This window comes from Leuciscus leuciscus (assembly GCF_965113295.1).
Source record: "Leuciscus leuciscus genome assembly, chromosome: 7".
NCBI lineage: Eukaryota > Metazoa > Chordata > Actinopteri > Cypriniformes > Leuciscidae > Leuciscus > Leuciscus leuciscus.
In genome coordinates, this window is record NC_138731.1 from 12,043,841 (window position 1) to 12,063,406 (window position 19,566).

A 19,566-nucleotide genomic window follows, 5' to 3' on the forward strand; every position below is an offset into this window, starting at 1 on the left:
GACCAGTAAAAAAAAAACAACTGTTTTTGCCTGCCGTGTCTCGCCTTAATGTGCAATTTAATCATTATAAAATGGATAGTTCTGCTCTGGAATCTGACAGGATTGAGCTGCTTTAAAATAAACAATATAAGTATCCACACCCATGACAAAATATCAGTAGAATTCTGCATTAACTCACCACTGTGACAGCCTACTTCATGAACTGTGTTCGATATTATTGATTATAATTGCAGTTCCACAACACACATCCTTGCTATAATTGACCTAACGACAGGTAAATGACTGATAGCCCAAATAGCCAATCAAATCGCTGCACTGAAAAGCCTGGTTGCTATCAGCCATTTTCTCAACTGTCAGACAAACACAAATCTTTTTTTTTTTGTTCTTTTTTTTGGCAAATTCTTTAAACTATGGTATGTTGTTGTGGAACATGAAATTGAGATACTAGGTGCCCAGAGTTGCTAGTTAAAGAAGTTTCGTTCATTCCGTTCCCGAAATCAGACTGTTGGGTCAGACTTATCTGACATTGACCTTTGTTCATTTTAAACTTCTGTGATATCCGTGATATTGCCCTATGCTTCATTGTCAGAAAATTTGAGGAGGATATTTTAAGAATTTCCTCTGTAAATATCTATCTACATTTAGAGTAAACATCTGTATACTAAGTATAGGCAAATAGGCTTCATCCAAGATATTTGTGCATCTGTTGATTTCATCTTATGTGTGGATTGAATGTTTTTACTTGAAAAACAAAAGAATGCTGAATGGTCTCTGTGCACTGATAAGCAATAAATAAATGTAGCCAAAGTTTACGTTATTATTTTAAGAAAAAAACACAAAAAACATATTTACCCCTGTTTGCATCTGCAATTGTAAAAATGTTCCTGTTAAATGTAAACGATGACATCTTGGACGTTCGACTTCTTGACAACTTTGTAGATTTTCTCTTGTTATTTCACTAATTTCTCATCCTCTACTGTTATTTTAGTGTTTCAACATCATAACCTGATACAGTGGTTGTACTTTCAGACTTTTGTGCAATGATGAACTATGATGAACTGCATTTGAAGTCTTTTTTCCAAAATCATAAAGGGACATTTGGTCTGTCATTTTGTTTGACGGGCACACCAGCCCTTGAAAAGCGTTACGCGTGGTAATCAATCATGAAAGTCAATTGGTTGGCGTATGCCTAAGAGAGCTTTTTGATTGGTGTTTGGCTGGATATGTGATTGGCCGAGATGGCTGTGATGTTAGGCTCATTGGTCGCACCTTCTTGGCAGCTCCTGTGTTGCTCCAGGCGAGTCTCTCCTCACGGCTGAATCTGATGGACAGAGCGGCCAGAGCCTGTGTGAACTGCAGACTGTACAACACCTTCACCACACACGTGAAGTGCTCTGCACACAAACACAACACACACAACATGCTTATCATCAACACAAGATGTAGTATCTTATGTTTAAACAACGTGAAATTAAAACAGATTTTCACTTTAATAAATGTTTGTGATCATACTGTGCATTATTCATCTAAATATAATAACTTAATCTTATGAAATATGAGTGAAATAAAATGTTTTTCTTTCATCATAATCTTAAGACTGTTGCACATTATAGGTAAATATTTAATCACTTAAAAGGTTATTTCACCCAAAAATAAATGTCTATTTTATAAAATATCTTTATTTGTGTTCCAAACGAACGAAAGTCTAACTGGTTTGGAACGACATGAGGTTGAGTAATTGATTATTTAATTTTTTTGAGTGAACTATCCCATTAAAGCCTTCCCTGGGAATTGAACCCATGACCTTGATGTTGCCCTGCTCTACTGTTCAAGCAACAGGAACGCTAATGTAATTTATTTATACAAATGTTCAAATTCTTTGTGTAACTTTAAGAACTTAATGTGTTTAACCCACGCCACAATGTTAGGTTAACAAATCTAATTTACCTGAAAAAGTGGTATTAAATCTTATGTTTTATTAACAGTGGCTGAGATAACACGTGTGCTATATGACAGTGACATATATAGCAAAAATGAAATTTCTGTCATTAATCACTCTCGTCTTTCCAAACCTGTAAGACTTTTGTTCATCTTCAGAACACAAATGAAGAACTTTTTGATTAAATCTGAGAGATTTCCATCCCTACATTGACAGCTACGCAACCACCACTTTGACCCCTCAAAAGGTTTGGGATCTCGTAAAGTCAATTTAAATGAACTGTTTCCTATTTTGATATACAGTATATTTTAAAATGTTATTTGTTACTGTGATCAAAAGATGAATTTTCGGCATCATTACTCCAGTCTTCAGTGTCACACGATCCCTCAGAAATCATTCTAATATGATGATTTGATGCTCAAGAAACATTTATTGTTATTATCAATGTTGAAAATGGTTGTGCTTTGAACGGTAGTGTACATTGAAAAATGCATCGTTCTATATATTTCCAGTGGACAAGAACGAAGATATGAAAATTAAATGTGACCTGAGACCTTGAGACAATAGGACAATTTAAACTGGACTTCTGTTCCTCACAAATTATGTTCATAATTAATTAAAGTGGGGCAATAACTACAATATCATTCTATCAATTCTTAAACTTTTACTTCGGTCCCCCCAAACTGTAAAAATGTCAGTTTCATCCTTCAATAAAAGCATCTGTTCCAATAACAAGATGCACAGAGAGACACCCACTCATACAGCTCTATAGACAGCAGAGCTTTCAAGAGAATCATGGGTCTTTTGTTAAGACACAAAAATCAATCAAGTGACTGTGTACAGAAAAAGGACATCTGATTTTTTTTTTGGAGAGGGTAATTAGCCCTTGTTCATGTAGCAGGTGTTAAGACCGGTTGTGAGATGAAAAGCCACACACTCGCACACACAGACAATGACACTCCATTAACATCCTCACCAGAGACAGACACCACACACACACACACACACACACACACACACACACACACACGTTTCTTTATGACAGAACTAAACTACTCTCTAACACATGCACAGCCTGTTTCGGTTCTAATACGAGCTTTGTCTTGTGTCTTTAGACTGATGGACCCGAATCGATCCTCTGCTCACAATGACAAAACACATGATGCTTTTTTGAGTCAATCAATAATTAGTGATTAACCAAGACAGTCCTGGCCCATCTAAAGACTAAACTCACATGTGAAGGGTAGGGTGTGTGAGAGGAAAGAGGAAGATGTTTTTCTTAAGTGCAGTACATCTACTGTAGCAGAGAGCATCATGGTAATTTGCTCTCATGTGTTTTCTGCTGGTTGGCCTTGGGCATCACAACTGTCAACATTTTAGGAGTGTGTGAGTGGAGTTTCAGATAAAAATGTATAGAAGCACTTTGCAGGAGGGAATGAAACGATATGATAAAAACAAAACTTTAAAAATCTGTTCAAATAACTGCATTTGTTTTTTGTTCCTTGCCATTGTTGCCTCTAGCTTGCTTATTGTGGCATTAAAGAATTATGTGCTGACCTTTTAGAATCTCCCCGTTTAAACTGCATATATAAATATTTCCATTAATACTTTGATTACCACTTATTCTCGCCAACATTTAAATATCTTAATAGAACAATACCAACCAATATTTAAAGGGGTCATGAATTGAGAAATCAAATTTTCCTTGAGCTTTTGACATATGAGAGGTCATTATACTATAAGAATATCCTGTAAGTTTCAGAACTGAAAACTTCCTTGCTAGTCCAAAAACAGCTTTTATTGTAACCAAGCCCAGATAACAACTTATTGTGGAATGTGTCAATCTATAGATAGGTGAAAGACCACCTCTGGAAAAGAAAATAAACTCCTACTTCATCATTGCAACTTTGGCCCCGCCCACTGGCGTGTTAGTGAGATGACGAGGAGAGAAGAGCGATACAGGATCACAGGACCGAAAATAACATTACCCTTTAAAGGATCCTAATGCTAGGAATGTGGTTATTTATTTTTAAAAATTTGAATGTCTCAGTTGAGCATTATTTATTTGTATTCGGTACATTTCACTGTGGATTATTTGGTAAATCAGTTGCAATTTCGGCACAGGTTTTGCAACAGACTTTTACAATATGGACTCGACAGTAGACATGTAAGTAACCGTGTTGATTCTAATCCCTGATCTGTGACCAGTGATTTCTGATAGGTAATGATTCATGTACAATCCAATGTTCTTTGTCTATGTGTCAATAAATCAAACCTAAACTGTCAACTTCACATTGTTTCTCTTAGTAGGATGAAAATAATCTGTTATTTAAACTGTGATTAAATTATATATGAAAAGCGATCAAAGAACACTTCCTTTACAATTGCTAGAGCTGTCAATCAAACAGTGCGAGTTTATCAGTGACTGAGTTTCGGACTCGTGCCAAAACTCCCGTAAAAATCAACGAATCTCTTAATTACATCGTGTTTGTACTGATAGTTATGATGAAGACATTCTTTAGTGTGCATTCATAGAATTGCAAAGATGAGATCACTGCATTCATGCGCTCAACATGTCTGCGATCGGCTTCAATGCTCACCACTGCAACCTTTCGTGCCACCATCTAAATATAATTGTATAGATCTAAATATTATGCTATAAATCAACACTTTTCACGATTAGTAAATTTTGAGAGCTATAATAGTAAAAACGAGCTAAATGTTTTTGAGAAGGATCCACATGCAATTCTTATTTCAAATGCAAAGGTGTTAGCCAATCACAGCAGTGGGCGTTTACACTGAAGTCTCTCAGCAGACACGCCCCTTAAAACAGAGCGTTCAAATCAGAGAAAAATGCCTTTTATTTCTAAATTAAGACAATTTGTATTGTAAAAATCATACTAACATCGTAAGTGCACCCCAGGAAACAATGCAGTTCATGACCCCTTTAAATCGCTTAACTGCCTTTGAATCCTCACACGTGTCTCCAAATCACTGTGGCAATTGTGCTAGACAACACTATTAATACAATATGGCTAGATCTAAATCTGGAGGATCATTTGTATCATCATTATACATAGTTTAAATTGCTATATTTAATTGATCTATATAAATAAAGTTCAGACGGAAACTTTTGGTTGTTGCGTTTAACTGGTTTTGTAAAAGCATGAAGCTTGTACTTTAAATTGGAATTGATGGGTAGAAATGCCTTTCCTTAATTCTAGATTTACGTACAGGTCAGGGTGTAAGACTGATTGTTTTTGATTGAACATTTTCCTTTTTAAATCAGATTTTTATCATTAACTGTTAATCTGTCAGGCTTATTTGATAAATTAGTCATTAAGAAGGTCTTTCATTTACTGTCTGATATAAACATGAACAGAATGTGTGATTTCATGTTACTTTGTGTGTGTTACCTTTGCGTAAAGGCTGAGGCATAGTGAGGATGAAGATGATGAGGAGGGACGGGACATCTCTGAAGAGCATGGGCACCTCAGGACGTTCATCATCACAGAACCTGCACACAAAACACAGAATTATACAACAGCACAACACTAAATGCTGTAGAGAAACACACAAAACACATGATATAAACATCAAATACACACAGCATTTTTAACTTGGGTGCATGAAACTATGTGATCTACAGACGACACTATCTTGCACACACAACAGCACAACTTAAATTAAAAACAGGACCATCACTGTGGGCGAATATTCATGAAGCTGCAAATCCTTTCAATACAATTTTACTGTAAATGTACAGTAGGTGGGCAGGTTACATATACAAACCCAAGACCGCAATTCAAATATAAAAGAAAACAGAACAGCAAATATTCATTTATTCACTTATATTTAAAACTATTTGAGTGTGTGGGACTGAGTGCTGTCCATTAGAGCAGAAATCTGAACCGAGCTTTTGTGCATATTGGCCCTAAATGGTGTTTGGACACTACTGCAAACACTCAAATAATTCACTCAAACACACACACTCACAATGACATTCAATGACTTTACTGTCCAAACACAACTCTCAGATAATCTTTTTTCTGTTTGACAAGTGATTGCGGGCAGGCAGAAACAGGGACAGCAGTGGCTTTATTCTAATTGCTGTATTAATAGCTCAGCGAATGTGCCCGAGGGTTCTAGTGACAGAGTTTTCCTTCACAAGCCCCAAACAAGGCATTTATAAATACATCTGCGTCCCCTCGGAGCCGGAGTCCAGCCCGGCTAACAGTCCTGAGAGACGCGCGGGTGAAAACCCTGTGTTACCGCCCGAACGCAGGAGAAATGAGGCCACTTAGCCAGCCGAGAGTGTTAAGTGCCTTTTAAACAGGAGACGTGATGAGCAGTAACCTCCACACAGCCATAAACCCTCGAAATAAACCGCAGCACTCAAGACATGTAGTGCTGCACACCATCATTTGCGAGATGCAGCAGTTATTGGTATCTATGGAAACCCCATTTGCTCTAATGTCTCTCTCTCTCTCTTTCAAAAAGATGCAGCAGCAACACCATAAAAGCCAGTGAGTAACAATAATACTTCTTTCAGCTAATATTGTCATGTTCTTTTATTTGTTTGTTTTTTATAAATAAATAAATAAACATTTATAGGAGCAAAACTCTTGTGTGTATGTAACGTTATCAATATTGAGTCAAGTTTGAGTCTTTTTGACTGATTAAATATTATAAATAGTAATTTGTTTGTGAATCAGACCTCAATGGTCTCAGAGTTTTGTTTTGCAAAATGTTCTGAATAACTAATATAAAACTAGTGATTTTGTAATTAATTAGAACTTTAAAAACAGTATATTTTAAAACATTGAGATACTACCATTCAAAAGTTTAGCTACTGCAATTATATGTGTCAGTTTAATTACTGTAATTCAGTAATGAAAATAATGGACACCATTTATTTATTTATTTAAATACAAAAATGATTAAATTCAGCACAGTAAATGCTAATGTAATGTATTGACAATTGTACTTTACAAGTTACACACTCTGGGATTGGTGTGAAATTTTATGCAAAATTTAAATAACGTTGTCTTTTTTAATATATTTTAAAATGTAAATTATTCCTGTGATCAAAGCTGAATTTTCAGCATCATTACTACAGTCTTCAGTGTGACGTGATCATTCAGAAATCATTTTAATATGCCGATTTGATACTCAAAAAACAGTTCCTTCTTACTACTTTAATCATCAATTAAAACATTACCATCAATGTTGAAATGATTAGAACGATTAATTTATATTCTTTGATGAAAAGAAAGTTCACAAAAACAGCATTCATTTGAAATAGAAATCTTTTGTAACATTATAAATGGTCAATTTAATGCATCCTTGCTGAATAACTGTCCAACATTTTGAACGGTAGCATATGTAGGAAGACTTCAATTCTTTTACTGGCAATGCATCATGGGAGTAAGCGCTCGCACAAGTTCTTTTGTCAAAATTCCATAATTACAGTAAATTCTCTGATTGCTGGATCTCTCTGTAGGATTATGGGTAGTGCAGTTCTACAGTGCGAGTTCAGAAATGTAACATGATTTCATAAAAAGGATTGATCTCTGATCATGAACAATTCAGGAAATGTGTGTGTGTGTGTGTGTGTGTGTGTGTGTGTGTGTGTGTGTGTGTGTGTGTGTGTACTCACTCAGGCTCTCTGCTGTGCGTGGTCTGTGTGAGTCTGGTCCAGGGGTTGTATGCTGAATCTATGCTGTAGAGACGCATGTGCATGGCCAGCACATGAAACAGCTGATCTGAAACAGACAGAACACACACACACAAGTGTTTTTGTGTGTAACATGATAAATGGAGTTTGCGTGAAGCCTCTAGGTGTGTAGGAGAAAGTGACAGACATTAGACCTCATGAAAACTTGTCCTTTTTCCCACAGATCAATGCCTTTAACACATGCTGGACAGAACATGTGTTAAAGGCATTGAACCCACCAGACACCCTCAAAGCCTGATGAACCTGCAACTTTACCTCAGATTACAACACAAACTCTGAGGAAGAAAGACCGCATTTGTCCAAATATCTGATGTCCAAATGTCTGAGGTTTCAAGGATGATGACAAGAAGAACATGTGACTGTTTCTAATCTCATTCAACTTGTACCATTTCTGCAGTATATAATATATACTGCATATAGACTACCGTTAGAAAGCTTGGGGTCTGTAAGCTTTAGTAAACCAATAAATGCTGTAATTATTTGATAGATAAATAAAATAGCAATATAATTAATATTTAAAATAACTGTTTTCTATTGTTAAATATTTGAATAATTATAATTTATTGATAATTTATTTATGTGATGCAAAGCTGAATTTTCAGCATCATTACTCCAGTCTTCAGTGTCACATGATCATTCAGAAATCATTCTAATATGATGATTTGCTCCTCAAAAAAACATTTATTTTTATTATCAATGTTGAAAACAGGTGTGCTGCTTAATATCTTTGTGGTAACCGTGATAAAACATTTTTTTTTATATATATGTTATCATTCTATTCCCAACATGCCTAAGATGACTGAAGCTTATGTCCGCATACACTCATCAACCACTCTAAAAATGGAAGTTCATTAACCTACTTCTGTGAGCAGGACATCTAGTGTAGGTGAACAGTTTTTGACTGCAATGTCGTGTGATTTAGACAGTAACATAATAAGGGACATTTACACTATTTCAGCCTTTAATTACAATTTTTTCTCCTGTGAATGCAACAAAAGAAGCGACATCTCTCTCAGACTCATTAAAACACCAGTAACATTCAAGAAGCTGGCTTATCTACAGACTCATCAGAGAGCAATAGCACCACCTACAGGCGATCACCAAGTTATGAATAACTTATCAGCTCACCATCTTCATAACACCTATGGGAGTCTCAAAAACTCTAAGATTTTTTTGACATTTTTTTTTTTTGTTCAAACATGCTCAAACACATTTTCAGGCTAGTTCATCCAACAGTAAAACTATCATAAATGACTCTTAAACAAAGACAGGGTTCTAGTCACTCTATTGCAAAATCTGTTTGCATTTTGTTCTACTGCAAAAATGTTTGTGAATGCCCTCTAAACCTCAGACATGATGGCACAAGGAAATATGAGAGATCTTCAGATATTTATTCCATTCCTCCATCCTCGTTTCTACCCATTTCCCAATCACTTCATCATGAAGCCTGACAGCTGAAACTGAGATCTCTGCATCGCTCTATTTCTCATTCACATCTGTCTCTCCACCGCCTATCCTCACACACACACACCCTCCGGCTCCATATTGATCTTGTGTCTCCACACACCTGTGATTATAGTGTGCACACTCGGCCCTCTTCACACGCCATCAATCACACACAGACACGAAAAACGAGCGAGAGTGAGACTTCGATGTTCAACTGGCAAAAGTGGATGACCTCCAATCTACACTAACATGCAGAGAAACATTTTACATCAAATGACACTCAAATTCTCCAGAATACAACCCAGAATCACTCTGACTAAACTAGAGGACATCGGACAGCAGTGGAATAGAACAGTCATTATCTAAGGCAAGTACTAACGAGCCACTTTCATCTGAACAAATCAATAACCTTAACTTCTAAACTTCGTCATGTAAATGGTTCTGTACAGTTCTATGGACATTTTTGGACAAGTGTGATATTTCTTTTTATACCATGGTCTGTCTGAATACTTGATTCTGATTGGCTGGCAGGTGTGCATTCAAACTGCTTATCACAAGGCTTTGTGGAATACTTCATTCTGATTGGTCAATCGCGCCATCCGGCAAGTCAGCAGCGCTATACGCTTGCTAGGAAAAATTTTTCCTCATGGAAGTTTTGCATTTGGTGAGCTAATAAAATATTAAAACTCAGTCAAATTAACATTTTGTGTACAGTTATTTAATTATGCCATCCAGTATCGTGGACTCGCTCTCTCGTTTCATTCAAATGAAGCTGCTGCCATTTTGTGACTATTGTTTTGAACACTGTTGGATTATAAGATAACAAACAGGTATGATTTTAAAACAATTTAATCTCACATCAATATCTCCTTTCTTCATATTTTTTTATGTGGCAAAATGCTGTTTTCAAAGAATCCTGAAAAAAAAAAAATATATATATATAATTGTACGCCACTTGTTTTCAACATTGATAATAAACAGAAAAGTTTCTTGAGCATCAAATCATCATATTATAATGATTTCTGAAGGATCATGTGACACTGAAGACTGGAGTAATGATGCTGAAAATTCAGCTTTGATAACAGGAATAAATTACATTTTATAATATATTCAAAACAATTATTTAAAATTGTAATAGCATTTCACAATCTTCCTGTGTTTTTTTTAATTATTTTTAAATCAAATAAATGCAGCCTTGGTGAACATAAGAGACAAAAAAAAAATTGTACAGAGCCCAAATTTTGGAACGGCAGTGTGTGTGTGTGTAAGAATATAAGCCTACAAATATAATTTAATTGCTTTAGTAATTAATTGTTATATTGGAATTACTCCATAGTGACAGATGCTCCTTTTTTACATTTGAGCATCTGAGGAACTCTCTGCACACATTGGCTTGATTTTAATAACTTTAATGTACTTGAAGTGTGCAAACACAAAGAAAATACAAGTATCAGATTGAGACTCAGTATCGGGTCAATATTCAGTGACTCGGATTGATTGAAAACCTGATCGGGACGATCCCTACTAACAACCACTCACAACACTAGCAATATGGCGGCGAGATCTGCACAGCCACTCACATTCTTTGTCCATACTTTCTATTTTCTTAGTCTCAGTACATTAGAGCTTAGCAAGAGAACGAGTAAATCTGGCCCTCTATGGATGTGTGTTTAATGTAGCTCAGAAAATGGCTGTTTTGCTGGAGTGTGAAATCTCTCCAGCTGCACTTGATTGTCAGGATTTTTTTCATAACAGCTCAAAGCTGCACACACACTCATTTATACAGAGCCAGTGTATGGATGTGTGTCGACTGACTGATCTTGACTGCGAGAATCCAACAACAGCAGTCTCGACATTCTCCTTACATCCAGTCAATCAGCATACAAATATATCACCCACAGTCCATCATCCCAGAAGAATGCCATTCCTGAACAATTAGAACAGTCCATTCCCATTTGAATCATGGACAGTAGAGTCCACTTGGGAAATTTCATTTGCGGTGGCGTTGTGCAGTGGTTAAGGTTCAAGGCTGGTAACTGCAAGGTTGAATCCCCTTTAAGGCCCTATCAATGAACTCTTTGTATCCTTGAACACTAAATTGAAGACAGTGAACTTCAGATTACTCCAGATAATTAAAGTGAAATAAGTTCAGGACCAGTGGCTGACACATTCAAGGTCAATGTCATATGTAAAGAGCAGTGTGCATGACATACGAAGAATAGCAAATGAAACATACACAAAACTGCTGTAATTAAATTAATACATTTACTCAATTCACAATTAAGAATTTAAAAGAGAACATGTTTATTTTCAGTTATCAATGCTGACGTGGATTTGGGAACTGACAACATCTGCCTGGCAGCCTGGCACAAAATACTTTAAAGAAATATGACATTAAGAGTGTTCACAATTCGCATGTTTGGTTCAATTAAAACAAACTCTTGTGCGATTGCTCTGTTGGTACCAAACAAGCAGAATGAGACCGACCAAACCAAATGCAGGATGTAATGTCACAAGATGCAATCCTAAAAAGTATGGATGCACCGATATGAACATTTTGGCCAATACCGATAACCGATAATTCTGTATATTTGAAAGCCGATAACCGATATATTGGCCGATAAATCTAAATCCAAATTTTTATATAATTTTTGAGAGCCTGATAACAAAAATAAAAGTCTCACCATGCCTCAAGCACACAATTATAATGTTCTCATTATAATTTTATGTAGTCTAAAGCCCCTTTCACACAGAGATTCCGGAAAATACACGGATAAAGTGACCCGGGATTTGACCCGGGTTCGTTTGATTTTGGTTCATTCACACTGCCAGTGATTTTCCGGAATCAGAGAGTGCGTTCACACACAACCCGTAAAAATGCCGTAAAGACACGTGACATCGATGTGACTTGTAATCTCAGCAGCGTCTTAAGTTTGCTTATGAGCTCCGATCTCTCTCTCGAGAAACCACGCCTGTGCATTTTTTTCTCTGATTCGATCATAAAATTGCGCTTTACGTACCGTTTCACAGCTGGCGAACGATCCCGGCTTCAGCGTCATCACTACGACACGGCATTATTACGGCTTTTGTTCACACAGCGCGCCTTCCGGGACTGAACACGGCAATGTTACTAGGTCCCGACCCGGCATCGATCCCGGCATAAATCCCGGGTCGAGTTTGCGTTCACACAGAAGGCGCTCTGGCAATTTGTCGGCAATTTGCCAGGTTCAAAGCGCTGTGTGAAAGGGGCTTATTTGACAGAGATGCGCTGCACATGTTGCACTTTACTGTATTTTACTTTTTTGAAGTGATTCCAATCATATTTCAAGCAATTCAAAAACATCATGGAGAACAGTGTGCATCTGAAGTGTCTCAGCTGAAGGAAATAATACATTAATATATCGGCCAAATTGTCTTATTGACCTGATAACGATAACTTTAAAAATGAACATGTATCGACCAATACCGATATGGTGGCCGATATATCAAGCATACCTGATTCTTCTCGTCATTGTTGCAATATTGTCCATTACAGTTCGGTACAGGCATTAGAACCGCTATCTCCTTGCAGCAGATGTGTTAGTGTGTGCAACGGAGGAATTCCTGCCGCTAATTTGACATTTTATGACCTCTTTATGAGTTCTCAACTGGTAAAATATGTACACGCATACGAGTGCATTGCGTTTTGGATGTTCAGTAAGGTCCGTTGCAAAATATAAATCATAAAGGCTTGTGAGTCCAATCAGGATGTGAACATATAATTTTGCCTTTTATCTTTAGGTTTGGTGTAAAAAAAAAAAAAAAAAAGTGTCAGTGTGAATGCTATTCGAAATAGGACAACATTTATTATTTTCCTCTTTTTTTTTTTTGGGACCGAACCAGAAGAACCAAGAGAACCACAGTTGTGAACACACCCTAAACTCTGCATTACTCCCTAACAAAGCTGTTAGTATTCTCTGGAAATGTTGACATTTTGTCACTCAAATTGTCCATTGATAATCTATAAATGTAAAAATCCAACAAACATTAAACTCAGAAAACAAAAAGAGAGGGAAAAGAGAGAGAAACTCACTGAGACAGGAGCGTTTGGCGGCAGCACTGGCCCCCCCACTGCACAGATCCCCCCCACGATGAACCAACTCTAACTCCAGATTAGTCCTGAGAGAGAGAGAGAGAGAGAGAGAGAGAGAGAGAGAGAGAGAGAGAGAGAGAGAGAGAGAGAGAGAGAGAGAGAGAGAGAGAGAGAATATGTGGACTAGAGCAGCTCTGAGGGAAACTGGACCTATCCTTTTACAATGCCTTATAAAACCTTGAAAGCTAAAGAATGAACAACACAAATAAAAGAATGGAACATAGAAAAGACAGCAAGAAAGAATGAGAGAGTAGACAATAGAAAAAAATGAAATAAGGAGGAAAAACAAATGAAGCAAAGCACATGCAAACAAAAGAATGAACAAGAGAACAAACAAACAGTGAAAGAAATAAAGGGAAGAACAAGCTAACTAAACACTGAACAATACAAACAAACAAAAGAAACTAAGAAAGAATGGATGAATGGAACACGGGAAAGAAAGTACAAACATACAAAATAATATATACAATATCCATGTTTTCCCCTTTTTCGACACTGCTGAATATAAAAAAAACAGTATACTCTTCCTCTAGGAAACACTGGTCATATTGAAGAACAATCACAACTAAAAATGCCATTTTTACAAATTTTACCAAGAATTGTACCACTGTCATGACATCAGAACATCTGTAATGCAAGACACGCACACTTTATGCTGTACTGAACTTCCCTCTAATGCCAAATATAATGAGAACACTGAAGTTTAGATTAAAAAACACTGACCCATAAAACAAAAGTGGAAAAACTTAAATAGATGCTCTTTCTCACCTGGCCACGGAGTACATGAACAGGAAGTCGTTGTCAGGTGACCCTGGGTTCTTCCCATAATCCATGTATTTTTTCTGTGTGGTGTTTTTAATGTCCTTTATAACAGATTCCATCTCTTTACTCAGGTTGGACTCCGCCTGTGAGGAAGGAAAAACAAGTCATGACATGCAAGTCTATGACACTGGCTTGAGATTTTGTGTTATGAGATGTTAAACCCCAACAATATTTGGTGGGGCATGAAAGATCACATGGAGGCGAATGGCACACCAGTCCTAACTCTGAATCAGGATGGAGGGATGAGATGAACAGAACAGAAAAGAGGGGAGGGGAGAGCGCTCTAATAAATACCAGTATGGGATCTCTTTGCTTTACGCTGGCGCTTACTGGGAAAATGCCCAGCTGCTCCTGAAGGTCCTCCACTTCCTTCACCAGTGTGGACAGGCTCTTGTTACTGGGAGTGTGCCAGGCGCCCGTCTCCATCCCACGCCCAGGACGACAAGGCAAAACACTGTTGGCGAACTGACGACACAGTGGACAGGTGAACTCACCCTTATCCACAGAAAACCCCTGAAGAACCTGATCATTCTGAGGAATAAACAAATACGGTTAGGTTTAAAGCAGACTACTTTATAAAAACAAACAAACAGACGTAACACTTATAGTATTCCATATATGCTCTTATAGAGACTATTTTTGACTTAGCATAAAAGTCTGGTCCACATTGTAGCTTAAGATGTGTTCACACTTGTAGCTCGGTTCACTTAGTTCGAACCAAAAAAAACCCCAAAAACATTTAGTCCTGGTGCACTTAGCGTTCACATTGGCATTTTGATACCGAACCTAAAGGCATTGGGGATTTGTTCATAACCCGAATGGTTGGATTTCATTATGGTTCTCATGCCTGAACCGAACTGTGATGGGGAACATCATGACTATGATGAGAACGGGTATGCTTGAGCACTCAGTCCTTTTTAGGGTCGCATTTTGTGACATCATGTCCCGTTTTTGGTTTGTTTTAGGGATGCACCGATTGGGAAATTCTGGGCCGATACCGATGTTTAACAGAACAACTTGGCCGATGGCCGATGCCGATGTTTTTTCTTTTTGTTATTTATTCCTTCTTTTGTGCTACGGAAACATACAAGTCTTTCGGCTCTTGATCACACTATTAGGGCTGGTCCGAATACCATTTTTTGAGCTTCGAAGCTTCGTTAGTAATGAACATCGAATATTCGAAGCTTCGGAGAGAGGGTGCTGAACATATTCTTCTCTCTAATAAAGGCAGGAATCTCTATGTGTCTGTATGTCCGTTTGCATTTTTATTATTTCGAGAACCGTTCATCCAATCGACTTCACAAGGGAGTGCAGTGTCGCATTTGGTGCAATATAGACGGACACGCGAGACGCGACACATTCAGAATTAATAAACTTTTAGTAAACTACAGAACAGCGCGAGCGGGAAGCGGCGCACCTCACGCGGGCAGGGCTTATATGCTCCGAGAACGGACACTGCACTAGTGATATAAAACGCGCACACACACAGGTCTGTTCAATTAAGCAATACTTTTAAGGTAGTCTAATATTTTTCTGACTAACAAATTACTGACACAGTAAAGGGTAGATTTAAATAAAGAAAAACGAAATAGAAATAAAGAAAAACGAAATTTAAATAAAGAAAAAACAAAATTTAAATAAAGAAAAACGAAATTTAAAATAAAGAAAAAATGAAATTTAAATAAAGAAAAAACGAAATTTAAATAAAGAAAACCAAAACTTAAATAAAGAAAAACGAAATTTAAATAAAGAAAAAACGAAATTTAAATAAAGAAAAATGAAATTAAGTTCAATTAAAAACGAGATTAATTTAGATTGATAATAACGGGTAAAAAGGCTAATACATTTTGTTTCTATTATTCTATTTTCCACAATGTCAAAGCAACGCAGCTTAACCCAAAACACAAGCTCAGGCATGCACTTTCTCTGTAAGAACGTGTCTCACGAGTCACGCAGGCAGTGTGCAAACTCCAACCTGTTAACATGGGAGCCTAAATAAAAACGCTCACACCACGCAGCCAGTGTGTCGCCGGCCTTATTCAAGCGCAAGTGAGAACGTATCGCGGGGGATCCCAGGTTGTTAAATGACTTTCTAACAGCCCCCCCTCTTGAAATTTCAATGGAACACGTATTGCAAACTGCAAAACGCTGATCTTTCTCTGAAACTGTAAAATATTGCCACACGACCGCCATCTTCTTTGCTTAATCTAAGTTACTGAGGAGAGTGCGCGGGTGCCCTCTTCCGTCTCGGTATCTCCCCCCGCCCAAATAAAAAGAGGGAAAAAAAGTTTCTCCTGAGCACAGCGTTCATGACACATATCATTGGCGAATTTCATTTTTATTTCCCGATTGCCGATGGCAGTTAACGAGGCAAATATCGCCCGTTACCGATGTTCAGCCGATGCATCGGTGCATCCCTAGTTTGTTTACATGTCTTTTGTCCGTGTTGCATTCATATTTCATTCGAACCGACCAAGTTCATTTGGAAGCGGCGCGAGACCCATCTCTTCAGCATCTCGGTCCTCTTGTTTGGTGCGCACCAGGATTCAGATGGCAGCGTTCACACTTAGGGTGTATTAACACCTGTCTTGTTTGGATCGATTGAATCGAGCTCAAGTTCGTTTCCCCCCTTGGTGCGGATCTTTTCGGCAGGTGTGAATACATCAATCGCACTCGGGTGTGGACCAAACAACCATACCGAGACCCAACTGAAGAGGTGGATCATCTGATTTGCTGATCTGAGAGACCTAGATGGTTTATGTATATGAAGAAGATGTACTAAGTATGGTGGGGCCAAGTTATGCAATGCTTTATACAGAACTGCACAGACAACCAATGAAGTGAGGCTAAAATCTGTGTTACATGCTGCTTTTTACCTGTTAAAAGTCTAGCAGACGCATTTTGAAACGAACAGTGCTTGGCTAACACCCACATATAGTGAGTTACAATAATCTAGTCTTACAGAAATAAAAGCATGAATAACCCTTTCAAAATCAAGGTTCTTCATTACAGATTTACAGAAAGGGGCTAACTCACCCAAGTCAAAAGAGTTTTGAGTGTCAGCGGCCGCAAACCAGATTATGTTTCACTTTCATTCAGATTCAGAAAATGTTGTGACATCCAAGATTTAACTTCTTGTAAACATCTCAATAGTGACTTTTGTCCTGGCTTGCTTTCGGTAGTGTGAAAGCAACCACACCCAAGAAAATAATAATATCAACACTGTATTTGGTCCAGACCAAAGCAAGTGAACTAGCGGTCTTTCCTGGAGTGAATACACCCTTATTCAAATGAGTCGCACTAACAGAGCAATCGCACCAGAGTTCGTTTAAATCGAACCAAACATGATGCCAAGTGTGAACACACCCTTATTCTGTTATCATGGTTGAAATGGGGTTCTGGGTGGTTGTTAGGGTGTTGTTAGGAGGTTGCTTACCGGTCCAAGTCAAAATATCCCTGTGATATTCTAGTCACTAGTCTAGATATGGCTTGGTTTCGTGTCTTAATAGACATCCAATGTTTTTTTTTTTTTAGAGCATCAACATTTTCACAGATATCAGTGATGTAAATGCTAATTATTGATAAAACTTCAGTGCATAAATTCTGTTGATATTTCACATTGCAAAAAACATGTCCAAAAAGGGGGATTTAATGCAAATAAATAAGGTGTCACATGACATAATTCCACATGCATCCTTATGTCATTCCCATTATATCAAAATGATCAATATTATCAGTGTTTTATTGTCCCATGAAAACATTTTGCATACTAGAAAATGTGCTTCATTACATAAAGGCAGTTACATGCAGTCTTATAAGATTCTTAATTTAAATTCTTTGTGAAATTTGTAAGCAGTAAGCTGGCTATATTTTCTCATTTCTCTCATCCATTTTACAAGGATTTGGGGAGATCAGGAATGCATATGATACAAATTTGTGAAATACACAAAATTATGTATGGAATTGGCTCAAGGGCAGTTTTTTTTTTTTGTGATACACCATAGCTCATGCTACAATTTGGATGACGTCATCACGCGCACACAATTTTAGAATAAGGCCAAATGGAAGAAAACAGCCTTTGCCAATAACAGAACAGCACTGGAGCTTATGACTTGAAGCAAGCTCTTGGTATTTGTGTGTGTAATATGCATCAGTTTTGGGGGTTTGTGTGCATCTCCTGAGGCTGAGACTAAAGTGCTCCTAATTCTAGAGCTAATTCTCTTGCTCTACGCGCCAATGCTCATGTCACAGATTTTTAAGCAGATGGTGATGTCAGACTGCCCTTATTAGCATAAGCACAATACACCTCTCAAAGGTTCAGTTGAGAAGAAACAGTGGTGGATGGACCTCTAATGACAGATCAGAGTCTGAACTAATAGCTCAAGATCTTGTCTTGAAAAAGACATTTTATATTTGTACATCATGGAAAGTATTGTTGAACGTACCAACTTGTGTATCAACAAAATTTAACACAAGTAAAACAAAATGATTCCTTAATTTATTTTTAGCAGACAAGACAGTAGATAAACTGATAGTCTTTATGTATAACAGTCAATGAAGACAGTTCCTCTAGAGCCTGTGGTTCACAAGGCTCTGGTGCCATGGGACATTTTCATAAATGATGAATTGGGGTTTGGAATACAGCCGACAGAGTGTGTGAACGGTGAATACTGAATATGTCTCTGACAGGGGAGTCAAACGCCAGTCTTGACAGACACTAGATCAGAAACCACTTTATATTAGACAGCTGGATGAATGATTCCAGAATCATCTGTTGGGTTAAATCATTTAAGAGCTGTTCAAATGCTAGGTGGGCTGTGAGAGTGGGGTCACTGTGCACATATACTTTTCCTAACTGCAGTAAGACTTTCCAAATGCATGATAAATGGCTTGATAAGTTACAGCTCTTGACAGTGATTCTCACCCGTAAGGATTCCATGTAGGACTTGTGACAGTCTATATGAAGAGTGTGGCCGCACGTCTGCACATATACACCCCCGTCCCAGCCAACAGACACAGACTGCAGACAGGAACTCTAGCAAATTGAGAACATGGAAAATAGAGAAACTTCAGAACATCAGTCATGACCTAATGAGTGGCATGTTAACAACACATTCAGATTTGATGTATTATTAAACTCATACTGAACACAGGGCTTTCACTTTCACTCGCAGTGGGGTTTTCCATACAGCGAAAGTCAATGGGATCCAAAAACACATTAAATTCCACCGACTTAAAAGCATTATGACACATGAGAAATTGATTTTACTACGTGTCACACTGTGCCTAACAAACCTTTACTGAGGTAACAACAATGTAATTTATTGGCCTCTTGTGATATACTGCATTATTAAAGCAAGTGTGTGCAACCGTAATGAGGTTGTACCTGAATGAAAGTATGTTGTGCATAAGTGGTGGTGCATTTAAAATGCTTAAAACATTTTGGTAACACTTTACAATAAGGTTCATTAGTTAACTACATTAGTTAAC

At 37.5% G+C, this 19,566-nt stretch overlaps 1 protein-coding gene across 2 annotated transcripts in view; it reads right to left on the reverse strand.

Annotated features, from left to right (window-relative positions):
• The window catches only part of ubr3 (ubiquitin protein ligase E3 component n-recognin 3), an 82,670-nt gene that overhangs the window by 9,763 nt on the left and 53,341 nt on the right, over nt 1–19,566 (reverse strand). The window contains exons 27-33 of one of the 2 annotated variants that reach the window (XM_082176029.1): nt 19,001–19,111; nt 14,407–14,607; nt 14,023–14,159; nt 13,195–13,280; nt 7,599–7,704; nt 5,356–5,456; nt 1,270–1,394 (exon numbers count right to left, since the gene is read on the reverse strand). In XM_082176029.1, coding sequence (XP_082032155.1) covers nt 1,270–1,394; nt 5,356–5,456; nt 7,599–7,704; nt 13,195–13,280; nt 14,023–14,159; nt 14,407–14,607; nt 19,001–19,111 — 867 coding nt within the window. Of the gene's footprint in view, nt 1–1,269; nt 1,395–5,355; nt 5,457–7,598; nt 7,705–13,194; nt 13,281–14,022; nt 14,160–14,370; nt 14,608–19,000; nt 19,112–19,566 lie in introns of both variants that reach the window. The other variant, XM_082176028.1, reaches the window with a different exon arrangement.